Genomic DNA, 25,003 nt, shown 5'->3' with positions numbered 1-25,003 from the left:
GTTAAATGACAGGGTTTGGATTTTTTTTCTTCTAATGGTTTACTCTTACCTGCATCCTCTGAAACAGATCTTGGCTATTCTAAAGCAATGTAAGGGATTAACTTGGCCCTGGCTTGTATTTTCTTTCAGCAATCCCACAAGAGAACTTAGGAAGAGCATACAGAAACCAATGCAACAAAGAACTGATGTGCCACTACCACTAGCATGGCCTTCCTACAGGCATACAACATTATAACACATTTTGCACTAATTTTATGCAAACTGGAATCCTTATTACCCCACATATACAGAAGTGGTATATGCAGATTTTCCGATGACAAAGCAATGAAATATCATAATGCATCATTCATGTTTTAACATTTTTATTTTAGAAAGTGAACATATCCATTTAAAAAAAAAAGAAAATGCATGGAGTTAAAAAAATTAAACATAAGCTAATGACAAATTGCAATAACATAAAATAAGTTTATCTAGTGAGACCCAACAATTATTAAATATACTTCCACCACAGAGAAGTTTTACTTCATTATATTACCAGTCTCTTGATTAGGTACACAAGACAACACTTTCCAGTAATTACCTAGTCATTAGAAGATCAACTTCAGGAATCACTGAATAATAAAATACATTGTGGACAAATACTTTCATACCACCTGGGAGGCAACCTAATATACATATGTCAACAAGGTACATCTTCATGAGGTATTACAGTACACGGGAACCATTCCCTTTACTTTCTAATGAGCAAATTCTCCTGTCAGCAGCTCCACCAGCAAGTCAGCCACAGACTCTGTTGCCAGTTTCCAAACCCCAACAACTCCCTGCAGAGATTTTCTTTCTGCAACAGATTACACAAATCAGGATGAATGAAGATGGGAGTAAAGAAAACAGATATTGTAAACAGGAAGGCTGAAAAGGTAATCTACTCTTCCAGGTGAGCACTAGAAAACCTCAAATCAGAAGGTTCTCGAGAACATTTAGTACCTCCCCTAGCTTGAGCTTTGCTGTCAATGGTGAAGTAAAAGCATGGGGCAAGGTAATTCCTGAAGTAAATGAAGTGATTTCCAAAATAAGGAAGTAATCTCATATTTAATCAAAGTACTACAAAAATCTTCAGATGAAACTGCTCCAGTGTAATCCATTTGTAATATTAAACAGACTGAGTAGGGGAAATACCAAAGTAAGTTTGCCCATGAAATCTTGAGGCATACTTGTCCTAGACTTAAACCAAAGAAAATCTCTTCCTAGCACTCTTGAGCTGCCATCTCCAAAGCATCTCTCTCCACTGCCAAAAAAAGGAGTTTTTACACATCTGGTCCACCACTGTCCTTCCAGGAGGGCAAACGAACAAATGCAGAGGACCCCAACTCCAGGCTCTCAAGAGCTTGGCAGGATTTCTTTCTTGAAGGCTGCTATGAGAGACAGACTGAGTGCAAAAATTACGAACTCCAAAGAGTTAACACACTATTTAATTTGTTTGGAAAGGACCTAGAAAGAAAAAAATATACCTTTATGAATACTCAGTTTCTATGCAAAGGAACTTACCTGCTTTTTCATATTTGCTATACAATTGGTTTTTCACTGTCTTGCTTTTCTTCAGAGTCTTCATCAGAACCTGAAAAGGAAGACAAGAATGCTGTAGATCAGGTGAGAGAAGTAAAAAGACAGACAGAAATGTTTAGGCTTTTTTTTTGGACAAATTACTCTGAAGTACTTTTATTTCTTGGAATAGCATATCTACCTCCTTTTGGAGATCAAATTGTACAGAAACTGAATAAATTTACTCTTTCCAGGCTGATTTTCTACTTGCTACCTCCAGAATGGTTACTTGGTAACCAAGTCTGATGTTGAAAATAAAGAGTTGCCCCATGTAAAGACGTGGCTCCAGGGTACGTCCCCAGACATGTGTAGCTTCAAGAAAGACAAAAGGAGACAAATATGCTGAAAATTCCAACAAAGCCGTTTCAAATGTCACCTCCTAAAAGCACAGATTTGTTTTTAGAAATGTTGCCATATCAGCACAGGGGTTTATTCCACTGTGCATGATCACAGGGAATAGTTTAAATATTTTTCAAAGCAATAGGTATGGCAAAGTGACTAAAAGCTGCTCTCTTAGAACAATCCATATTTTGTCTTCTCAGAAAGAAGATGGAGATTTTTTAAGAAATATTTTAATTATGAGCTATTTTTTCTCTACATTATCTAGCAGTTTCACTTTGTGACTACCAGTGTGTGTGTTTTAGTTCAAATATATTCACTTGACTCTTTTGCTTCTCATACCCATAAAGGGTGCTTAAACAAATGTCCTTGGCTGTCAGGGCAGACCTGGAGAAAGCACCAGAGCTGTTACTGAATCCCATTTGACAAGCTGAAAGTAACAGCACACATATAGTCAACACATGCATGCTGACACAACACCCTACTGCACAGGCAACACTGACCCAGACACAACGTCAGGAAAAACGTTAGCTTCACTTACACTTCCTCTCACACTCTATATCCTCTTGCTAAAAAAACCCAAAAAAAACCAGGGTGAACAGCTGAGTCCAGTGTAATACTTCCAACCATTATTCCTCAAAACAGACTCAAATGAGTCTAAAATGATTTTAGCTAAAATCCATTTTCACGTTGAACCATTGGTTATACTCAACACCAATGCTCTGTGACCCCTAGATGGAGCTCGAAGTCATTCACTAAGCCAAGATGCTCAACATAACGAAACCAGGTATTAAAACAAAAAATATCACCAACATTATAGCTCTATAATGCTACATAGGGAAACTTACCTGTAGCAATTATCAGATATTATTTGAATTATATTGCATAATACAGCACAGCTTTACAGAAGAGGTTTACATTTTAGAGGAAAAAGATTTATACAGGATTTGGGGGTTCACACTGCATTCTCAGGTAACTCAAATTGACTCAATTCATAAAGAAATTACTAATTTCCTAGAAATGCTTGCAAAAATATTCTTAAATCTTGAAGTATTTACATTTATTTTTGACTTAATCAACTCATACCTCAACTAGAGCAAAGCACATGATATGCAGAGTTAAGATGTAATTAACATTACCCACAGGTGAGCCCTTTTATACAGAGAGGGCATTTTACTATGAGAAAAGAACCTCTAAAATTTCAGTTTGCCTTATAGCAGTTTTGGGTTCACTGTCTATCCTCAGCTAGTATAAAGCTCCAAGTTTAGGCTGGATTAAATAGTGCACTGCTGTATAAATGCTATTGCAGGCAGATAAGAGATCACAGAGTCATGGAGCATCTCAAGTTGGAAGGGACCTGTAGGGATCACCTGTGGCAAAAGCAAACCATAACTGCCTCTTTTCAGTTATGGTGCCATTTTCTTTCAGACTTACCTTTAGTTAGAACATGACTTAAAATACATTAATCATGTATATTGTATCTCATCTGGTAGGTAGTAACTGAACTGAATTACTGAATAAAAAAGAATCTTGCATTTTAGGATAGTAAAGTACATTGTTTGTTTGAAAAGAAAAAAAAAATTCCCTTCCCCTCTTACCCTCTTGCAGTGGGTGAAATATGCAGGAGTTTAAAGTGAATGCAAAAAAATCTTTCACTAAGCAAACATAACTACCTGCTACAGACTCAGGAGGAGAATAGAACTGCCCATCAGAGAGGACTCCTGGGTGAAGAAGAGCTGCTCGTTCTGAAGCATCCTGTGCTATCAAAAATCCTAAAAGGAAAAAAAACCCCACAAAAATAATTCCTCAATTCTAACACATAACATCTTAAAGATCAAATACTGATGAAAAATCTTGAAGACCGATGTATTAGATTAGCATTTCTAACAAGTTACTTCTTTAAATAAACATTTTGTAAAGGATTAACAATTAATTCAATTAATTTAACTTTTATGTTTTAAATTTAAGGCAGTGAAGTGACACACACTAGCAAAATAGAGATATTGCACACATGAATTAAGGAATCTTTCCTTCTACTATATGCAATTACATTATTAGGCTGCCATATGTAAATTCATCAATATTCACTGGCTAACTAAAACTTCTGAAATATATTTTTAATGATCAGTGAAGTGCCATGCATAACCAAATAAATTATTTTCTCACTTTGCCACTCTGACTCTTCATTAATGGCTTGCTTTCACCTATCTGTCTCAACATTCTGCAGTCTTCAGAAGTATTTGCATGTGTATGCATGGACTACTTTCCTTGTCTATAAATATTCAATATGAAAAAATGCAAAGTCTCTGAACTGGTTAGATTCCTTATCTATTTAGATAACAGTGTAATGCAGCTCTAGTTCCTCATCCCCTCAAAAGATAAAAAAGTTTCCCTAAGTTTCTTTTTCTGCAGGCAAAACCCACAGTTCTCATTTAACCAACTTCTTTCTCAGGCCAGTGAAAAAGAAGAAGGAAGAGATCAAAGTAGAAAAACTGCATTCAGAGCACATAAAAATGGAGGCATCCATGCCCATGTAAAGTTTTTGGATTTACCTAACAGATAAACAGGCCCTTCCAACAGTTTCAGACTGTATTTCAGGTAATGATGCATGAATAACAGGTTGGCTGTGTAACTACTCTCCTGCTGTTGAAACTCACAAAGCATCCATAAGCTTTCTTTTCCTCACTGCTCAAGCAGTACTCTCAACTAAAACAGTGGGTTTCCTCCATTTGGTTGAATACAATGAGTGTCAGATGACCTGGTGTCTCATCTCAAAGGCTGAAATTCATACTTCCTCTGGTCTCATTGTCCCTGTGCATGAAGCAGACTCTCCACAACACTGCTTTCCCCTTTCCACCTCAAAAGAAGAGTCAGTGACATTGAATTAGTTATTGTGTCTACTCTTCCTATAAGAGGAGCCCGACACTTTATGCATTACCCAAAAAATTAAGTTTTAGAAGCCCAAGTCAGTTAAATTTTCATATCTTAAGCATACAAATACAAAATTAAACACATTCCTAAGTGCTTGACAAATTGCTGATCTGGCCCTTGTAACTTTTGACTTTGCCTCCCTTAATTAATTAAAATCTCATTTCTTTGAAATGTTCCTTTGCCAAAAAAGAAAAAATCATGCCATATGATTGAATTTTTTCCTCAGCTCTTCAAATTTTTAGAAGCTGAAAGAAGCCTTCTTCCTTCTGCCAGCTAACATGGGATCAAAATGTTGCCAACTGCAGTGACTGAGGGGAAATATCACAAGCTTACTATTTTCTTCTTCAGCTTCTTGTGGTAACACTTTAAAGTCCAGGAACCAAGTTTCAATCCAGGCAAGTATGAAGGATATGATGGGCAGCACGTAGCCAAAAGCACCCTGTGAGAACAGCTAGAAGGAAAGAAAACATTACAGAAATTACCTTGAGAATCTTGCTTTTAAGAAAACAACAAATAAAACAAACATTTGATTAGAATATATACCTGTGAAATAATTACTTTTGCTAATAAAAAGGCACTGGTCACTGCTGTTGTAAACTGAAAGAGATAGAACAGATAAACTAATAAATGGATTTAGTTTCTTATTTCTGCCATTATCTATTAGTTGCAACTTTAAATATTTACTGACAACAGCAAGATTACATAGATTAATAAAAAGTAACAACCATGATACAATTAACTTAAAGTGCTAATAAAATAACCTCCTTAATAAAGATAACTTTTAATACAAACACCTCCAAACATTGATTTCCACATAGCAGATAGCATTTGTGTAGAGTCTAAGCTGTCTAAGTTATGTAAATTGTGATCTTACTGTATAATAAAGATAGTGTACTTTATTCATCAAGCCCCTCAAAAATCCCCAACTATTTATGTATTTGGGGAAAAAGCAAAGAGCAGTTGTTCCAAATGCTTTTCACTACCATCCAAAGCAAAAGATCCATTTCAAATAACAAAACATCTTTGTGGGAGTAAATTGGAATAAATTAATGAAGTGATATTTTGAAAAATTTATCTCTTTGAGGACTTGATACTCCCTGATGCATGTAAAAAATTGGCAGGCTGGATAAAACATCTAAAAAACCCCCAAAACCTGAAAAAGCAGTGAACAAGTACTGTTCACATAAGCAAGGCCTCTATACCTTCTAGTGCGTTTGGGTCCAGCAATTCTTTAAAAAACAGCAGAACCTAACTAACTTCTGTCAGTCATAGGCAAGACGTTAAGATCAAAGGCTTTGGCAAAACCTTCAGTGAAGCTTTATGTATCTAATTGCTTGCTACCATGATGGGCTCACTCTCACCACCTCACAATCCAAAGCATCAAGTTGGAGGAATAAGAAATACTCTAAAGCTACACAACTAAGAGCAAGGACTTTTAAGAGGCATGCATTTAAATATAAGCACAATCAGAGCAGCAGCTACTATTATGTGTGTATGTGTCATGCTAGTAACACAATCTACAAAAATCACAACTTGTAGTCTCAGAATACTAAACAAACTGCATGCTACTCACTTGAAGAAAGTTACACATGAACATGTTCTACATGCTCCTACCACAGTTTAAGGAAAAAAAAAAGTCTGATTTACAAAGTGCTAAGACAGCAATACACCTATTGTATTACAGTCTGTAGCATTTACTGGTGGAAGCACGAATTTTTCACCAAAGACTGAATCCTTTGTCATCCACACAGTACAGGTGCATTAAAGATATTAGCTCCAATCTATTGTGGTTGCCTACAGTTCTCAAGAACTTCCTTTTTAAGAAGGGATGCATATTCAACATTTGGTATTGGAGCATGAATACAGGTGTTAGTGTTCAATGGGTGGCACCTAAAACTTTAAAAAGTAACAATATGGGACTTAATGGACACCTGAATCTCTGGTACAAGAATGCCAATGCTTGTTTTTGAAGATGGTTCACAATTTCAAATGCAAATACATTTCCAACATTCATTAACAAGTCAGAGGTAACAAGCAGTTACGACTAGCCATCCATACTGGATTAAAAATAAATCTTCAATTTATATTAACATGATACCTGATAAGAACCATACCCGCTGTGCTATTAAATTCATGCCTTTAGGCTGAAAATCTTCTAGAAAACAAGCTTTCAATTTGTTACTGTACAACAAATTTTTACATGTACCATCAAGATGATTCTTAACACACAAGCATTAAGAGGCATCTCAAATTTTGTCTGTTTGATCCATTCTAGGAAAACTCCATTATGCTTGGCTACTACTCACAGCTATTGCCCACCAATGGCGCAGTCTGCACATTGCATATGCAAGTATTAACACCTTAAACCGAAAGACTGCCAGTAGCTATAGAGAGAGGAAAAAATATTGGTTGGTTAATTCAGAACACAGAACAACCACAATATTCTCAGCTCACTGAAAATACTAGCTGCTCACAAAACAACTTAAAACAGGACAGTCTAAGTTCTGTTACCAAGAAACAAATTTGAATGTGTGCTTATAAAACAGAAAAAGAAGGTAATTTCCCATTTGTAAAGGAAATGGCAACATCCACACTCCTACATAGGATCAAATATGAAAGCATGTACAATTCCACAAATAAGTTAGAAACATAAGAAAGCTACACAAAAGTATGTTCATGATCATTTTACCTGACTGGAATCTAAACAGTTAAACCTGGATGAAGTTAATCCAGCAAATACCTTGAACATCACTGTGCATTTCACTGATCTTAGTGGTGTGCTACTATACTTCTAGCATTTCTTGACATACTAACATTGCAACAGTCGATTATTCTTTATGTAGGTGCCCACTATAGCAAGTCATTTTATTTTGCAGTAGAGAAAGGTAAGTTATGGTATTTCTAGGCCAGAAAATTAAATCAATAGCAGACAGATGAGATCTCTGAATCAGGGACCCTGACCTTCCATTTCCCTCTTTATTTTTTCACATCAGATTGTCTGCAACTTGTTTTAAAAGATGTGTTCAGAATTTAAAAAATGTGAAACAAATCTTTTAAAATTAAGAGAAATCAAAACCAGCCATGGCCAGAGGTATGATAAACCCATTTCATCTTATGCAAGTGTGTAGTAGAAACAGAGGAAATCCTGTAAAAGCCCACAAATAATTTTGCAAAATTCAATGCTCTAGTCTCTTCCCAGGGAACAAAAGTCTATTATTTTGCATTACATGTTCTTAACCCTTGGTTCAACTACAGGATAAAATAATTTCCAGACCATCAGCACTTACAGATACCATTTTTTGCCTTCTGTAGTATGGTACATAATGGAAAACCTGCCAGTAAAACAATGAGAAAGGGAGAAGCAGTGTAGTTTGCTAGCTTTTAAAATTTTTGAATCCAGTACGGAAGTTCATTTGACACAGCAAATGTCCAATGCAAAAGTAAGAACGGGTTTTTACACCAGTTTCAAAGAGAAATTCTGGTTATAGTCATCAATATAAAATGACTGATACCAAACCAAGTCATCTCTGGAAGGCAAACAAGATCTGGTAGAATTAACAATCTTGCCCTTTAGGAGAACTCCAAAGAAACAGCTTTTACTTGGGCTGTGCAGTGCAAAATGCATTGCAACTACAGAGCTACAGCTTTGCTTAAAGAAAGAAATTTCCCAATGCAATAGAGTTCCTCTCATGTGCCTAAAGTACTTACATAAAGGAAAATCGTACTTCAAGTCATCTCTTTTCACTGTTTGAGTTAAAAGAGAGAGCTCTCAAAAAAACCTGCCCTCTGTAGGCCAACCTGGGAACAAGTCTTTCCTCTTGGCAACTACCTAATGCCCGAGGAAGTACAAAAACATCAGTTTAAGAAAAATTATTTTAGCGTTGGAGGATTATGGGTCTTGCCCTCTTAATGAATTGCCTTATGTTACATCAGTCTCACATTCTTGATTAGGTTTTCCATCTGCTTTCCCATGCACCCCAAAGCTAAAGATGCAAACTAATCGGCCCTATGCATTTCTATCCACACGCTCCAGGAGGCTGCTGCCAGAGCAGGACTGGGCAACCCCTAGATAGTGAAACTTGGCACAAGCCCTTCCAGTTTAAATGATCAAGAAAAGATCAGCCCTTCAGCAAGACTCAAACTAGAAAACATCTGTGGAAGGAGGAATGAGAAAACTACACTTTTGCTTCTCTTTTTTCCTTTTTTAAGAACACTTACAAATATATCAAAATATGAAGAAGAGTAGTCATAATGTAGGACTTCTTTCTCTAAGGTAGTCTCAATGCCTCCTTTTACCTACAAAGGAACAAGACACACAGCTTCAGAAAACAAAATACAAACAAATGTGAAGGGTAAAACTAATAATTCCCCACTGATATACAAAAAGACCATTAAACTAAATACAGAAGAGCCAAATTCTAAGAATGATAATGTCAAGGCTACTGTTATTTGTTTTTCATTATTATATTGACTTTTCAAAGTGAAAGCATTTAGGACTATCATCTGGTCTAGGCAAGTTACATTACAGACTAAGATATAAGCAAATAGTCACTGAGGGAAGAAGAAATTATTAAATGTTAAGGTCTGTTACACAAGCTCACAAAGCATTTTATGTCTGATAAGGAAGATCAAAACAGCTGATCAAAAAGTCAACCAAAACCCACTTCTAGTTAGTCACATGTTAGCAAATAGGAAACAGAACAGAAACTGAATTCATACTTCAGATCTTTTCCTTATCAGCACACATACAATTTATTAGGAAAGCTCAGCAAAAAGATCCACAGCAAAAAGATCCACAGCAAAAAGCATAGAAGCTGCAACTATTAGATTAATGTCCAAATAATGAACATTCAAGTTTAATTCTTCCATTTGCTGAGGAGATTCAAAATTACATCTTCCTTAGCCACCATGTTTCTTTCCAATGGAAGGATTCTACTGTTCAAACTGGCCACATAAAAAAATAATTTAAGGTGTATTGGGTCAGAGAATGAGAGGCGTATCCGAGTTGAAAATGAAAAACCTCAATGTTAATTTTCTATTGTTCTTAATATGAAATTCCATAATAAAGCAGTGCATGAAACAGTTATGTAAAACAACACCAACAGAAGGCTTTAATATTGAGTTTGACTTGTCATCTTTTTAAGGAAAGGAGCTACCAAAGCATGCCAACAACATATGCTTACCACCTCAAACCAATGCAGTCCAGACATTTCCACACTTTTCCAACTATACTGCTGGACAGTTTTCGTGAGACCAGTCACTCCAACTCTGAATTTCTTCCATTTCTTCTCTCTCTCCCCTCTATGGCTACCTGACAAACCACTTTCTAAATACCATTTTCCCTTGGTCACTCTAATGCATCAGGTGTGATTATGAGTTTCTGGAATAAATAAGGAAGATCAACTTCCCCCTCTCCAAGCTGTTCATCACTGTGTGGCTATGTGAGTACTATATTAACATAAGGATGAACACAGAACCATGGAAGCCTTGACTTTTGCTCAAACTGCTGTGCAGCTACTCCCTGAAGCATTTAACAATAAACTACACCACACCTAAGGAAACTGGATAATGGCAACAAAGTTAAAACAATGTTTACAGGAACTCTCATAGCAATTCTGACATCCCATTACTTATGCACCAATGACATACAGTCCTATCACAGTGCTATTTGTGCATAACAAATAATTTGTGCAGTAATAATTTTGCTTTTTGCTATTTGCTATTTTGCTAACAAACAAAACAATTTGAAGAAAAACAGAACGAAAACCCTAATCACATGTCAGATCCCAGATATCAAATTTTAGCTTCTAATATCATCACTTCCAAAGACAAAAACCTGGTTTTCATTCTTGCTGACATGTGGCAGGATAGGACACCGGTTCATAATATGTTCTCCTGAAAATAAAGCTTTTCACAAAGAAAACTGCTATGATCTTGAGGTCCCTTGATGCTCTAGCATTCAATATGAAACATCATGAGTTGGTAGCATTTCTATTCAGAATCTTCAATGTCCTGAAAGCACACGTGAAAATCTGTACTCTGAAGCCTTAACAAGAGATATAAACCCACTCTGTTCCTCTCAGTTGTACAAGCTGTTGAGAAACTAGCCTAAAAAAAGAACTGCATCAGAACACTATGCTACAACCATTTTTCCACCTAGAGAGAAAACAGCAAGTCTAGTCCCAAAATTACAGCATTCAGGCAAGCAAAATCTGCTTTTTCAAATTAAATCAGAATGAGTATTTTTCACTGTATCAATGAACTATTGAACAGTCAGCTCTTGAAGCTTCACAATGTCAAATTAATAACCAAGGTTATTTATCTAGAGAAGGAATACTGACAAAATAAACCACTGAAGATATTTCTTGTCTAGAAAAGGGATTCCTTCCTAGTGTGTCCTTTCTTAAATGCGAACTTTAGATTATAGCTTAAAACCAAGCTCAAGAACTAGGTTACTACTTATGAAATAACAACAAATGAGCTATCCTACTGTTTTCTGGAAATTTTAGGAGAAGAGCCTCATTTTCCAAATTAGAAATGCTGGCGTTAAAAGGTGGCAATTGAGGAAGTTTATGTTGTTTACATGCACACTGCCATACACAGTGTATAACATATCAAGTTTACATCAAAGAAAATACATCAAAACAAAAAAAAAAGTTTGGGCTGTGGGAAGTTGTTTCAGAGATTAACACCTCAGTGAAACATCACTGACTTCAAGTTACTCAGAAGGCAAAGTCTTGAATCCTGTTAAAATTCACACTTCTTGTCGAATTCAAAGATGTACAGCAACTTTTTTATTTGATGCCTGAAGAGTTCACTGGATTTCCAATGGTTTTTTCAGCATGGTTCACGGACTACAGGAATATCTAAAGGTTTCATAATAAGATAAATGCGTATCCTACTGAATAAAAGTAGATGCAGTTGAGTAGATACTATGTTCGTGAAAGCTAACAGTAATAAGCTGCTTAAATTTAAATAGATACAAGCAACAATTTTGGATAGAAAAGAGCAACTTACTAACCACCTCTGAGTGAATAACTACTTATATAAGGTCTAAGGGTAGGTACTGAAAAGACAACTCACATTTAATTCTATTATCCACAGTAAGGTTATGAATAAGAGATCAAATGTAACAAACAAACAGAAAGTCCTTCTGACATCTGATATGCCTTTCTTCTCCCTGCCTTCATAAGACTCAATCCTTGCCATCAGCTGCGTTGGGTTGATAGAGTGGACATCCCGTAAGGAAGGACAAGATTCCACACTGCTACTGTGAGCATTTTCTGCGTCAGCTGGGACCCGATTCATCCTGGGTTTGCTTAGAGTGGTCTTCTTCCAGTTTCACCATCACTAGAAGGCTGATCCATATAGGAAGAATTTCTAAACAAACAAACAAACAAAACCAAAACGCATTAGTCATCAAACTCCCATAATTCCAAGAGGTATTTTAATCTTAATTCTCTTTTTGCTAAACTGATGACTTAAAGAATTAGGCAAGTAGGCTCTAGAAATTGTTTCTAACACAGTATCTCGTTCCTCTTCATCTCGCACAGGATTTGTGAAGCAAGAAAATTAACGTTCAACTAAACTGCTTGAAATAAGGGAGCACTGCCTAGATTTAGAATGGTCATTTCTCCATGTTGTTAGAGTGAGATCACTAAACAGAATGAATAAAAAGGATAATGTTCATCTTCAACGTTTTCAATACTGATTTAAATGCTCTCAATAAATAGGAAGACAACTTAAAGGAACTTCCACATAGAATTCCTGAAAAATGGTAGTGCCATCCAGATGTCAGCACACCCAGAGGTGACACAAACAAAAGATTAAAAGTCCATTAAAGTCCCTGAATAGTGTAGTAATCATTCTATAAAGCATATACCCTGCTATTTGCTCTGTAAATTCAGCTGCTATAGCAACTTATATTGCCTGACAGTTGCTCCATGAAAAAAAGTGTGTGTAACCAGTGGTTAAAGATAATGCAATTACCCTAAGTCTCCTCTGACTACAAAGCTTTAAAAACAATTTTCAGGCTGAATTTCCTATACAAGTGGAGCAGTTTGATGCATGATTCACTTGAATTCTCTGTGAGAACATTTGTCCAGTTAAAGCATCTAGAAAGGGTGGACTCAGAAGGTCACCAAAGTTTCATGGGAACACACAGAAAATTTATTTGTATTAAAAAAAAAAACCAACCTAAAGCAAAATGCTCAGATTAAGCTATACATCCTGCAGTACAAATCACATCAGACAAGTTTTTGTAACACTGGGGAAATAACTTTTTGAAATTCAAGAGCAAAACTTTGCCACCTCATGTGAGGGCTGTCTTTTAGTAAATGGCAAGAGACAGAGCTATTCTTCCCACTCTTGTCTTTTAACGGTGTTTCAATTCCAAGGCTGCAAGAACACAGCCAGTCAAAACCCAAGGGGGATCTGCAACACAGCACTAGGCAAACACAAGGGAAAATACAAGGACACAGGAGAAAAACAGAGCTGGTGCAGGGAGCTGCCAGAGCACACACATCACAGCTGAGGAAGATACAGGCCAACCAGAGGGGGTCAATGTCTAGGTCAAGTCACACAGAACAGCCTTCAGGGAGTTCAAAGGTACAAGTAAAGGCTGGACAAGCACAATGCATCCTTAAATCTTCCTTGTTTCCACAGCAGCTGCCTTAAACATGGCTGGCAAAGGGCTGTAGAGGAGTGAGACATACGTGGTGTGTGTTTGGTCAGGTGTCTTGAGCACCACAGTGAACTTTGGGCCACCTGAACCCGAGGGCATGAGAAGAATTGCTGCACTCCAGTGCTGTCAAGAGCACTTGCTTTGTACTGAAAACCCTCACACTCAAGTGCCCTGCTATGTCACAGGGATGAGATATAAACCTTGTATCAGGCCATCAACGGCCATAATTAAAAATAAGAAAAGAAAAAGACAAACATCTGAACCTCCAAAAAATTTCCATCAACATTGGCTAAAATATTTGTTATTTTGATGTGGCACTGAGTGCCAATTACATAGGAAGTTGTTACTTCCAGTCTGGACTGTTGCTAGATACAGACAGTATGGGAATACAGTTAGTACAGCCAGAGATAATTGTTTCATGATGTGCTACTTCAGCATCCATTTTGGGGCACTCTGCAAAGTGAAAAGCATGGTGCTAATGCACTGGCTACCAGTTTGTTGTCAAGCATGACTCAAAACATCAGATTCACCTTATAAATTCCATGTACTCAAATCCTTGCTACCGACAAACTGTTTTTTGCCTCAAAGCTCTCTGGACAGGGGATATTCACAACAGGGCAATTTGTCTCTAGCCTTGCTCTGCCTGCATATCTACCAGATCCATGTTTAGACACATGGCAGGGCCTCTCTTGTCACATTAAGCTGGCATCAAAATATTGTGATTCTTTAAGAACAGACATAGTTTGGCAGCTTTCTGCACTCATCATATCAGCTCTGCAAACTGATTCATCACCAAGTGTGTGCTAGAGGATCATTTCCCACAGTTTCCTTCATTAATTAAAATTAAAAGTTCCTTTATACCTGAATTACATAATCAGTCATTTCATCATACCAGCATTCTCAGATGGTTTCAGGCAGGTGTATAAAAAAAATCTTAAATGTTTCCTGACAGCTGTCTTACAGGCACATAGGGACTATTAAAAAGCAGCATTTCCCTTTTAGTGTTGGATGGTGACTTGGCCAGACACTTTCATACCCATCTCAGCCTTACCAGCAACAACATTTCTCCTCCCTTGCACTTGTAAAGCACCAATCATACCCTGGCTCTCTTGCCCATTACAATTTTGCAGTGGAAGTGAGCTCTGCTCTTCCCTTGGCTCCATTTCTCCAGGGGGTCTTGCTTGTGCAAAACAGCCTGTGCTTGCAAGGGCTTCAGGCTTGCAGCCCCATGAGAAGCTGCCACTCTTCAGCACCCCATGTGGGCAATGCAAGCACCAGGCAGGCACAGGAGTGCTTTTCGTGCATCCCTGGCCAAGAAACTCAGTGGTGGAACAAGTTTAAGAAGGCAAAAAAGGTGTGTTTGTCATTGAGATGTGTCATACTTTTGAAAATACCACACAATTCTTTTGCATGTGACTGTTACTTATACTCATTCTCACTCTTCAGGAGACAGGGACAGCTTAGCCTGAATTCATACTGCCACATTATTCGAATTTTTGCATCCGAAGTGATACATGACATTGGTTATTGTTCTTTCTAAAAGCTAAAAAATTTAGAATCAAAGAAAAAAATAATTATAGACTGTGTCTGAGAATGTTTGGGGTTTGGATTTTTGAAAGCCAAAATGCAAATTCATGCAGAAAAAAAAATTCATTAGCAAATAAAGAGAGAAAATCATGTTCTCACAATTTTTGAGGGTTTTTTCTAGAAAGAACCTTCTTTGTGCATCAGTCAGTTACCTACTTTCCTGTTTCTGGTAAAGGTTAATATTTTATTGAAAAATGCTGAAAATTATCTACATCAGTTACATCAAGACTGTTATATCATCTGTGGGTTGACCTAGTGTCTGCCCCTAATTTAAGGGAGACTGGGTTCACCTGGCATCTCTTCTCTTGGTTCCAGGCAGTCCCACCGCTTGGGTTATTCTACATGGAAGGTTGAATGAAGTGTTGCCAAAACAAATATGCCCTATGAAGAAGTTATGTTTACAGACCAGCATGTTCATTTTCAGTAGAGTCTGGGTGGAGGACACTCACCAGGAGATAAACAGCACATAATTCACAATATTCCAAGAAACTCTATGGGCAAATTTGCCTGGAGAGGTGGAGTTCATAGCAACTGTGTTGGATACAAACTGTGCCATTAACTCCTTGCCACAAAACACACGTGAGTGAGCCAGAAATCTATTTTCTCTGTGCAGTTCCACTAGCCAATGGCTCTCCACAAGATGTAGGGAATTTGCAGTGTTCCGGCTTTGACTTTGCCAGACTTCAAGTGGTGGTTTTTCAAGTGAAACTGAGGATTGCATTAACCTGCTCCTGACTATACCTGCATATTGTGATAATACTTGTGAACATCTGTTATGAAACGGTCAGAAAAATAAAATCCCATTTCCAGTTATATCTTTTGTGTTACGTGTCTTTGAAAGTGTTTTTGAAGCTAAAAAAAAACCCTGGCATTTCAGGCAAATAACAGTCTTATCGTTATTTGACTCATTATGAGTGCAGAATAAAATACTCACTTGGAAGGGACAGAAAACAGTCACCTAGTCCAACTGCCTGACCACTTCAGGGCTGACTGAAAATTTGAATATGGCATTAAGGGCAATGTCCAAATGCCACTTAAACAGTGACAGGCTAGGGGCATCAACTGCTTCACAAAGAAGATTCTTCCATTGTTTGACTACCCTCTTGGTAAAGAAATGTGTCCTCATGTCAAGTCTGACCCTGCCCTGATGAAGGCAGCTTTCAGCCATTCCCATATGCCCTGGTACTGGCTACTACTGAGAAGAGATCAGCAATCTCCCTCTCCACCAACTCAGGAAGCTGCAGAGAACCGTGTGGTCACCCCTCAGCCTCCTTCTCTCCAAACTAGACAAATCCCATCTCCAGCTGCTTCTCCCAGGGCATTATTTCCACCCCTTTCACCAGCTTCAGTGCCCTCCTCTTGGACACATTTAAGGACCGTCCCATCCTTTTTGATTTTTGGGGCCCAGAAGTGCACACAGTACTCAAAATTAAGTTGCAGCAGTGCAAACTAGAGTGGGATGATGACCCCTTTTGACCAGCTGGTTGTGCTGTATTTGAAGGTTTGCCACTACCATCTTTGAGCCTGCTGTCAGCCAGCACCCCCAGACCCATTTCTGTGGGGCTGCTCCCCAGACACTCCTCTTAAATTTGTACTTGTGGAAGGTACTGCTCCATCACAGTGCAGAGTCCAGCATTTGTTCTTGTTCAGTTTCATGCCATTGATGGTTGTTCAGCACTCCAATCCATCCATATCCCTCTGCAAGGCCTCTTGTCCCTCAAAGGTATCAACAGCACCTCCCACTTTAGCATCAACAGCAAACTTGCTGATAGTGTATTCAACTCCTGCCTCCAGATCATTGATAAAATTTTGAACAGAACTGGCCCCAGGATGGAACCCTGAGGGACACCACTGGTGACTGGCTACTCCAGGTGTAGCCCCATTCTCTACAACCCTCTGAGCCCTGCCCTTCAGCCAGTTTTTCCAGCACACCATCTACCTGCTCACTTCACAGTTGGTCTTGTCCAGAAGGATGCTGTGAGGAACAGTATCAAAAGCCTTAACAAAATTCAGAAAAACTATATTCACCACCTTCTCTTCATTTACTAGGCAGGTGAAATGACAGAATCTGCAAGCTTATTGAAGTGTCAAAACACTTAAGAGGGAAATAAAACTTCTGAAATAAGAATGCACATTAGTATATTTGTGATATACTTTCTCCTCACTTTCCCTGATTTCAAGAGATGTAAGATTTTAATGTTTATCTTTTCTTCATAACTGCATTTGTTTACACAGCTACTAAAATATATAGCTAAGTAAGTTTTCTATCCTGACCTACTCAAATTCATAAACAGTAGCATTTTTTCCTGAAGTTTGCATCTACTTAAATTAAAAGTGTGTTTTGCCTTTTTTTTTTTTAACACCTAATGGTTATGGCCAAAACTCAAGCTTACAGACAGAGAATTAAATTGTCAAACTTCCCAGAAAAATAAAGATTTTACACAAAAAACATACAGAGGAGAATTTAACTGATAAGATATAACAGATGTCATTTAAAAAGTGGCTTATTCAAAGGCTATCAGCAGCTCAGCAACATCGAAACCTAAAGTGTAACATGCAGCCAATTTGAAAAAGGCAAAGCTAGTTTAGTTGAAAATATCAGGGAAGTCATATTTGTATAAAGTAACTAGGCACACAATGTAACATTGTGTCACAACTGCTGTTGAAACATATTGAAAACCTGGAATACTTATCATATATATCTCTGACAACACTAAATCCTGCCCAAAAATTCCTACTATAAAACAGCTTTTCTAGGAATGTAAAAAAAAAAACAAAAAAAACCTGAAAATATTTTTTTCTTTCTAATGAGTAAAATAGAATGGCATGGCCAATATGGTGGTCAAGATGCTCAAGTACTGTGGAAACTATCAGGTAGTAGAAAAACTGACACCGAAAGAGAAGCAATTTTCACTCATAACAAAACAAAAAAATAAAGCATTTCCTTGCTAAAAACTTTCTTCATATGGAGACAAGTAAAACATGCCAGTTTTTTGCCAAAGGAGTTATTTTCTGCTAAAAGGGCTGACATTGCTGCTTACAATACCTATTGTTCCATAGGACCACACTACGTGGCACAGATAAACCCAAAATTTTTCACAAGACCAGAGCTTAATAAAGTAACTGGTATTAAAACACTAACATTCAAATATTTAAGTTATACTTAAAGACAGCTTCTGACAATTTTAACATACCTAAAGCAAAATGGTCTTGAACCACTGTTTGCTCTCTCACCATCATGAAGTCCAACTTCATTCTTTATCTAGGCATAGACACAAATTGTCCTAGCCAACACCTTGGACAGAATATACAATTATCTGTAAACACTGCTTTGGCACACTGCATACTGGAAGTCCAAGAAACTAAGAGTTTCTGGTATAAAGCTGTATTAACCTGCAGGACTACTAGCAGAATTCTCTCAGTGTGTTTTCTGACAGTACCAGCACACACCCTGATTAAGAGCCAACAGAGATAAACCCAACTTCTATGAAGTAATGCTGATTGTAAATCTGGGGAAAAAATAAAATCCCAAAGAGCTGGAGACAGCCTCCAAAGTTTACCTGGACATTTTTTACACTGTTCTCTACTATAAATGAACAAAACCCACTCTGCTGACTTACTCTGCCTCTCTTCTGTTTATATAACTGCAAGAACTAATTTTCCTGAAATCCGCTTGTAGCGGATACATTACTAGTGACCTCCTGATAGTCATTGCTCCTGTTCCTGGCACTTAAATCCCTTCCAATCTGCACTCATTCTGTCTCTAGCTGTAACAAATCATTGCCTCAGAAACATTTTAAGGTTTCAGTGTCTTTAAAAACACTGTCTGAAGCACTGTTCTGTTCAAAACAAATGTTTCTTAGTGAACATGAAGGAATATTAAAAAAAACCCCCAAAACACCACCAACAAAAAAACCCAAACCTGGGCCAGACACTTTAATCAAAATAAGACTGAAAAGTTCAAGCTCATGCACACCCAGAAAATTCCCCGACCATAAGCAGAAGATACTGTAGAGTACTTTGGCAATACTCTAGCTTTTCAATTAAGCAACACAGCAGGAATTACAAGTTACAAATATGTAACACATTTAAAGACTGGGAAGGTTTCCCACTGGAGGGGGCAGGGCAAGATTTACCACCACACAGGAGAGAGCTCCTTACAAACCGTTTGGCTTTACATATGTATTCAGAACCAGAGTAGCTCTGCTTTACCCTGAAGTAGCAGCTCTTAGCTTAGATAATTTGTCCCTGTAAAAACAAAACCAAAACAGCACACCACCAGTTTCCTTGAGAAAAAGGTTTCCCCAATTTCCTACGCTCTAATGGTGACCTAGCAAAAGTAACAGGAGAGTTGCACACATTTGTACTGAACAACATCCCACATTTGTAGTGAATAATATTTTTTTCTCAGATCATTGAAAGAAGGTGGAAAAGAGAAAGAAATAAATTGGAAATAAATTTTTTAGGTTAGTAGAACATCTGAAGACACAGCAGTGTCACCTTCCCCCATCCCAAGAGCGAGACTCAGATTCAGAAAGTCAAATCAAAGTGTTCCAACCTTGGACTATTTTTCCCTGCAGCTGAAGAAGCCCTGCTGCTGAGCTGTGTCCCGCAAAACACTACTGTCCTTTTCCAAACACTTCATTTCTTATTCTGCAAGAGCTGAGAAAATGGCAAACAGCTTGTAAATTTGGCATCAGCATTGTCCTTAACTTTTATCTCCATCATCTCTTCCCCTCTGAATTCCTTCTTAACGGCATATCCCAGACTTTCACCTTTAAAATGAGCTCAAACCAGACAGGTGAAAGCATGGGAAAGAACAGCTCTTCAGTCATCCCCACCTGGAGCACTGCATCCAGCTCTGGGGGCCCCAACATCAGAAGGATGCGGATCTGCTGGAGCAAATCAGCTTCAGAAGCTGAAGACAGGCTTAGTGAGTTGGGGTTGTTCAACTTGGAGAAGGCTCCAGGAAAACCTAAAGTATCCCAGTACCTAAAGGGGTACCTATAAAAGAGCTGGAGGGGGACTTTTTACAAGGGCATGGAGTGACAGGACAAGCAGAAAACGGACTTAAATCGAAAGCAGGCAGGTTTAGATTAGGTATTAGGAAGAAATTTACTGTGGGGGTGGTAGGACACAGGAATATACTGCCCAGAGAAGTTATTGATGCCCCACCCCTAGAAGTGTTCAAGGCCGGGTTTGGAGGGGGCTTAGAGAAACATGGTCTAGCGGAGGTCCACAACAAGGAGGTTGAAACTAGATGATTTCCAGGGGTCACTTCCAATCCAAACCATTCTATTAGTTATGACTTTGAAAATATATTCCATGTGGAATTCATGACACACTTGAAAACACACTTGTCAGAACTCAGAATGTGTGGAGCTCAGACTTTGTTTAATCAAGAGTATGATCTTAAATCACAGAATCTTAAATCTTAAATCACAGAATCCTGAGTTGGAAGGGACCCACAAGGATCATCAAGTCCAGCTCTTAAGCCCATACAGGGATCAAACCTGCAACCCTGGCATTACTGGAACCATGCTCTAAACAACTGAGCTAATACTCAACTATACCCTATTTTAAGAAAATACTAACCAAAAAGGATGCACCATAACATGTTCTAAAGGTTTGTCTCAGATCTCAGCTGCACTCAAGATACTTAACCACTGCAAACTACAAAACTAAATTGTGTGCATTTTATCACTGTTAGGTCCTTAGAACAAAGAATGAAAATGTATCAGAGTTACAGAACTGATGAAACATCATCCCATTTACAGTCAGTACATTCCAATTGATAGTACTCACTTGATAGAATCACAAAATGATAAAGGATTGGGATGGACCTTGAAGATCAACTAGTTCCAACTCTTGTTTAATTAATTATCAAACCAATGTTACCGTTTTCTCAAAAATAACATAACTTTCTTTTTTTATTCCTTTGGCTTAAATGTTCTAGACTAGTCTTGCCAAAGACCTGAAACTACTTAAGGATTTTAAGGTTAAATGCAGTCAGCTCCCCACAGTCATATTAACACCTGTATAGAGTATTTTTGTATGTTTTATGCATAGATACACATTCCAGTCACAAGCAATACCTACATGCAATAAATAATATAAAGAGGAAAAAAAAGAAGCTATGGATTTCTTGTAAAAGCAGGGAGGGAGAGGTGGGCATAAAGGGGAAGTGATACAAAGATAGAGGAAAGACAGTTAAAAAACCTCCAACGAATCTGGGTATTAACTCTTTGCATCTACTACCTGCTCTCTGAAGCTGACTTTGTAGCCCACCCAACATCAACTCACAGAAATGAAGATTTCATGGCAAATTTCTCCACTAAGCACTAAATAAGCAATAAGGGCTTAATGTCCATTCAGTTTCTCAGAGTTAACTGTGGGCCAAATAAACCATTTAGATATCAAAAGCATACCTACTTTGTCACATCAGCATTTCTCTAAGTACAAAACACAATTTTTTAAAGAAACCAAACATCTCACTGATTGCCTCAAACATCAAGCACAATACTAGCTTATTACACTGAATACTCCTACACGTTTGTTTGTTTTTTTCCCAGGTCAACAACAAACATATGCCCCAGGGCTGCTAGCCAGATATGACTTGGACAAGAAAAGCTATTCTTTTGCTAGCACAGAACTGTGGGACTCTTCCTGAAATAGGTCAGTCATTTCATGTATTAGTGAGAAACACTCAGGATTCTGTCACTCCCTGAAAAACTTTCCACAAAATGGTGCAAAAGTTTACTTCAGGCAAACAACCTCTGAAAATTCTTCAGAGCTCTTAAATAATACAGTATTTCAAGAAACTGACATCCATTTTAGAATAGAGAATGAACTTTTGTAAGATACTTTCATGCTTAACTCCTGTTTTATAGCTCTTGAAGGTGCTTCAAAATGAAAGGAAGTATTGGGTTTTACATTTTACCTCTATTTTTCTTCTTAAAGGACATTGTAACAAAACAATTACCTAGTCCAAGAAGCAGCAAGTTCTAGCAAAGACCTACAGCTGAACCTTCAGCAAAATAATACTTACCTTAACACACTTCCACATAATTTATCTAGTTTTTCCGCCAGTGCAAGATAGAAATTAACTCCTAATGTCTGAAGTGATTCTATTTTATGGCTTCAGCTGATGACTTAGTAACTGAACTTAATATGAAAAGCAAAACGTCATTACAAGATATTCAGTCGGTTCTTTTTGGTTCTACAATTACAGTTTTCAACATTTCATTTTTAATCCTACTCCTAGTTGAATTTAAGACAGTGAGGCAGAGAGGTAATGTACAATTTTTCTTTTAACACAGTCGCTAATGATTCCCAATTAAGAACAGATTTTTAGCATATACAGTTAAATTAGAGAATGTTTAACAAGCAACAAATCTGTGAGCCTTCAAAGTGACTCATCTGAGTTGCTGGATGCTGCTGCCAAACCACAAGAAATCACAGTCCCTGCTGTCACAAATGTGATTTACCATTATCATGTCATCGATATCTTTTGCAAAATCACTAGTAATATTGCGCATGCTGACTTAATTCACTGAGTGAAATCCATTAGTCCCACATCCTAGAAATTAGGTTTGACCCTGTAAAATATTTCAACAAAAATGTTTTAATAAGGATGCTTATGTTTAACTAGGATGCACTGACAAAGTTTTTGAATGGTGAAGTCTGATTACAATCTTTCTAATGAACAAAGGCCTAGAACAATTGCAATAAATTCACTTTGAGAAAATAATGGCTAAACACTTGAGAATTAATGAAAATTAGACTACGTTGCATCAAGATCACCACACTCAAGCCAAAATGTACCAAAAAGAATGCCTAATCCATGTGAACTGAGTTTAGCATTTCACAAATTCCAGCATCGTTAAAAGGTCATATATTTCTTTCTCAACATACCAAGTCTACAGAAAGCAACATTCATCCTGAAAAAGTCTAACACATGAAAAACGAAAAAGTACTTAAAATGATGAATTTGTGCCCAACAAGAGGACCACTGGTGCATTTTATGCAAAGTATCTGGCCCGAGCACCATCAACAAACAAACAAAACCCAAATCACTCAGCATCTGGCCTACTTAAAACTGCAAAGCTGATGAAAAACATCTACCAAAAATAGTAATACCACTACTGACTTATAAATAGAAATGGGCCTTTTCACAATGTTGGATCACTAACAACGCTCCAAAACACTTGGACTTCAGGCACAGAATGACAACTTTCACAGCAATTAATGTTCAACACAATTCTGCATATTATATAAATCAAGATGACAAATGTGCACAATAAAATGTATTGACAACATTGCACAAAACTACAGTTATAGCCTTATGCCTTTAAGCACACTAACGTGATTAAAAAAACCACAAACAAACAAACAACCTCTTTAGACAAGTTTAGTATTTGTGGTGAAAATTTTCCAGGTTAAAGTCGACCACTGTGTGTATTAACACCTGGCTACAGCGAATTGGGAACTGCTGAGTGTTCGAACACCATCAATGAGTAACTCGAGCTGCTGCTGGAGACCAAAAGCTGCGGGTTTAACATTTAGCTCGCTCTGCAGACGCACCAGCGTCACCCTCAACACACATTAAAAACGCCGCACTTCAGGAATGAATGACCCACTTTAAATTCGGATGCTGAACGCAGGCAGTGTCCCTCCGAAGCTGCCTAAATTCAGCCCGACGCTAAAATTAACCCCCAGCGCAACACTTCCCCGCGATGGAAGCCAGGGTTTCGCGCAGCCCGGCTCGCCCTCACCGTTACCAGCAGGACGAACAGGTCTCCGTAACTCCGTGAGGAAGGATTTGCTGGGCTACGATGCCAAGGAGAGGGGAGAAGCAATCCTCCTGCGGGCCCGCCAGCAGAAGGAGCGGCGCCGGGCATGCGGGAGAGGCGGCCCTGCCCGCCCCTGGGAGCATCCCCCGGGCGCCGCAGGCACCCCTGCCCCGAGAGGGATCCCGTTCCCAGAAGGAGACCCCTGCCCCGCCCTGCCCTGCCCGCCTCCGGCACGTGACCGCCTTCCTCCTCCTCCCTCCTCTTCCTCTTCCTCTCCCTGCCCCCCCTCGCCCCAGCAGGACAGCGGGCTCCGTATCGATGGGGACAAACCCGCACCCTCCCCGGGGCAAGCGGCGGCACCGGCGAGGGAGGAAGTGGGGAAAGGAAAGGGAATGGAGAGGAAAGGAAGGGAGGGCCGGGCCGGGCTGGGCCCCGCCGGCGGCCCCAGCGCCCCATCGCCAGCAACACGCCCCGCATCCCTCTCGGCCCGTCCCCCGCCGTGTTCCCCTCGCCCCCCGCTCCGGGCGAGGGGCAGCGAGCTCACCGCGGCGCGCCGCTCCGGCCCCGCAGAGACGGCCCCGCCGCACCGGGCAGCGCCGCAGGCCGCGGGGACGGGCGGGGCGGGGCGGGAGGCGGGACCAGCCCGGCCGGCCATCCCCTCACGGAGCGCGGGGATCGGCAGCCTCGGGATGCTGGCACTGCCATCCCTGCCATCCCTGCCATCCCTGCCTGCCCCTGGTGCGAGGGCTCGGGGGACAGGCGGCGCTGCGGGCAGAGCCCGGGCGGCCCAGAGATAAGGCCCTTATCTTGAAGTGTCAGTACCTCAAAGCTGTAGTGGAGCCGAAGGATCGAGCCAGGGGTTTGCTGTTGTTCGCCCGGGTTCAACTTGGGTCTTGTCATAGCCCGGTCCTTACCTTTGCAGAGATTAGCACCAGAAAATCACGGAATCAGAGTATTCTGAGCTGAAAGGGACCCACAAGGACCATCGAGTCCAACTCCTGGCCCTGCAGGGACACCCCGAGTCACACCGTGTGCCCAAGAGCATTGTCCAAACACTTCTTGAACTCTTGTC

At 39.1% G+C, this 25,003-nt stretch overlaps 1 protein-coding gene across 7 annotated transcripts; it reads right to left on the bottom strand.

Annotated features, from left to right (window-relative positions):
- Positions 1 to 345: 345 nt before the first annotated feature.
- On the bottom strand, positions 346 to 24,590 carry STARD3NL (STARD3 N-terminal like). 7 transcript variants are annotated; one of them, XM_085051441.1, is made up of 9 exons: positions 24,476 to 24,590; positions 11,953 to 12,249; positions 9,088 to 9,165; positions 7,176 to 7,253; positions 5,413 to 5,466; positions 5,203 to 5,320; positions 3,612 to 3,710; positions 1,546 to 1,615; positions 346 to 838 (listed from the first exon to the last, which is right to left on the bottom strand). In XM_085051441.1, exons 2-8 carry the CDS (start codon positions 12,175 to 12,177, stop codon positions 1,563 to 1,565), a joined length of 705 nt encoding a protein of 234 aa, XP_084907567.1. In that variant the 5' UTR covers positions 12,178 to 12,249; positions 24,476 to 24,590; the 3' UTR covers positions 346 to 838; positions 1,546 to 1,562. The 7 variants fall into 7 exon arrangements, with proteins under 7 accessions (XP_084907567.1, XP_084907569.1, XP_084907570.1 ...); XM_085051443.1 differs by lacking the exon at positions 24,476 to 24,590 and adding an exon at positions 23,914 to 24,108; XM_085051444.1 differs by lacking the exon at positions 24,476 to 24,590 and adding an exon at positions 23,920 to 24,108.
- Positions 24,591 to 25,003: the final 413 nt, after the last annotated feature.

This window comes from Lichenostomus cassidix, chromosome 2 (assembly GCF_008360975.1).
Source record: "Lichenostomus cassidix isolate B80296 chromosome 2, HeHo_3.0, whole genome shotgun sequence".
Taxonomy (NCBI): Eukaryota; Metazoa; Chordata; class Aves; order Passeriformes; family Meliphagidae; genus Lichenostomus; species Lichenostomus cassidix.
Note: the sequence above shows the minus strand (reverse complement) of the source record. Positions and strands in the feature narration are given on the sequence as shown.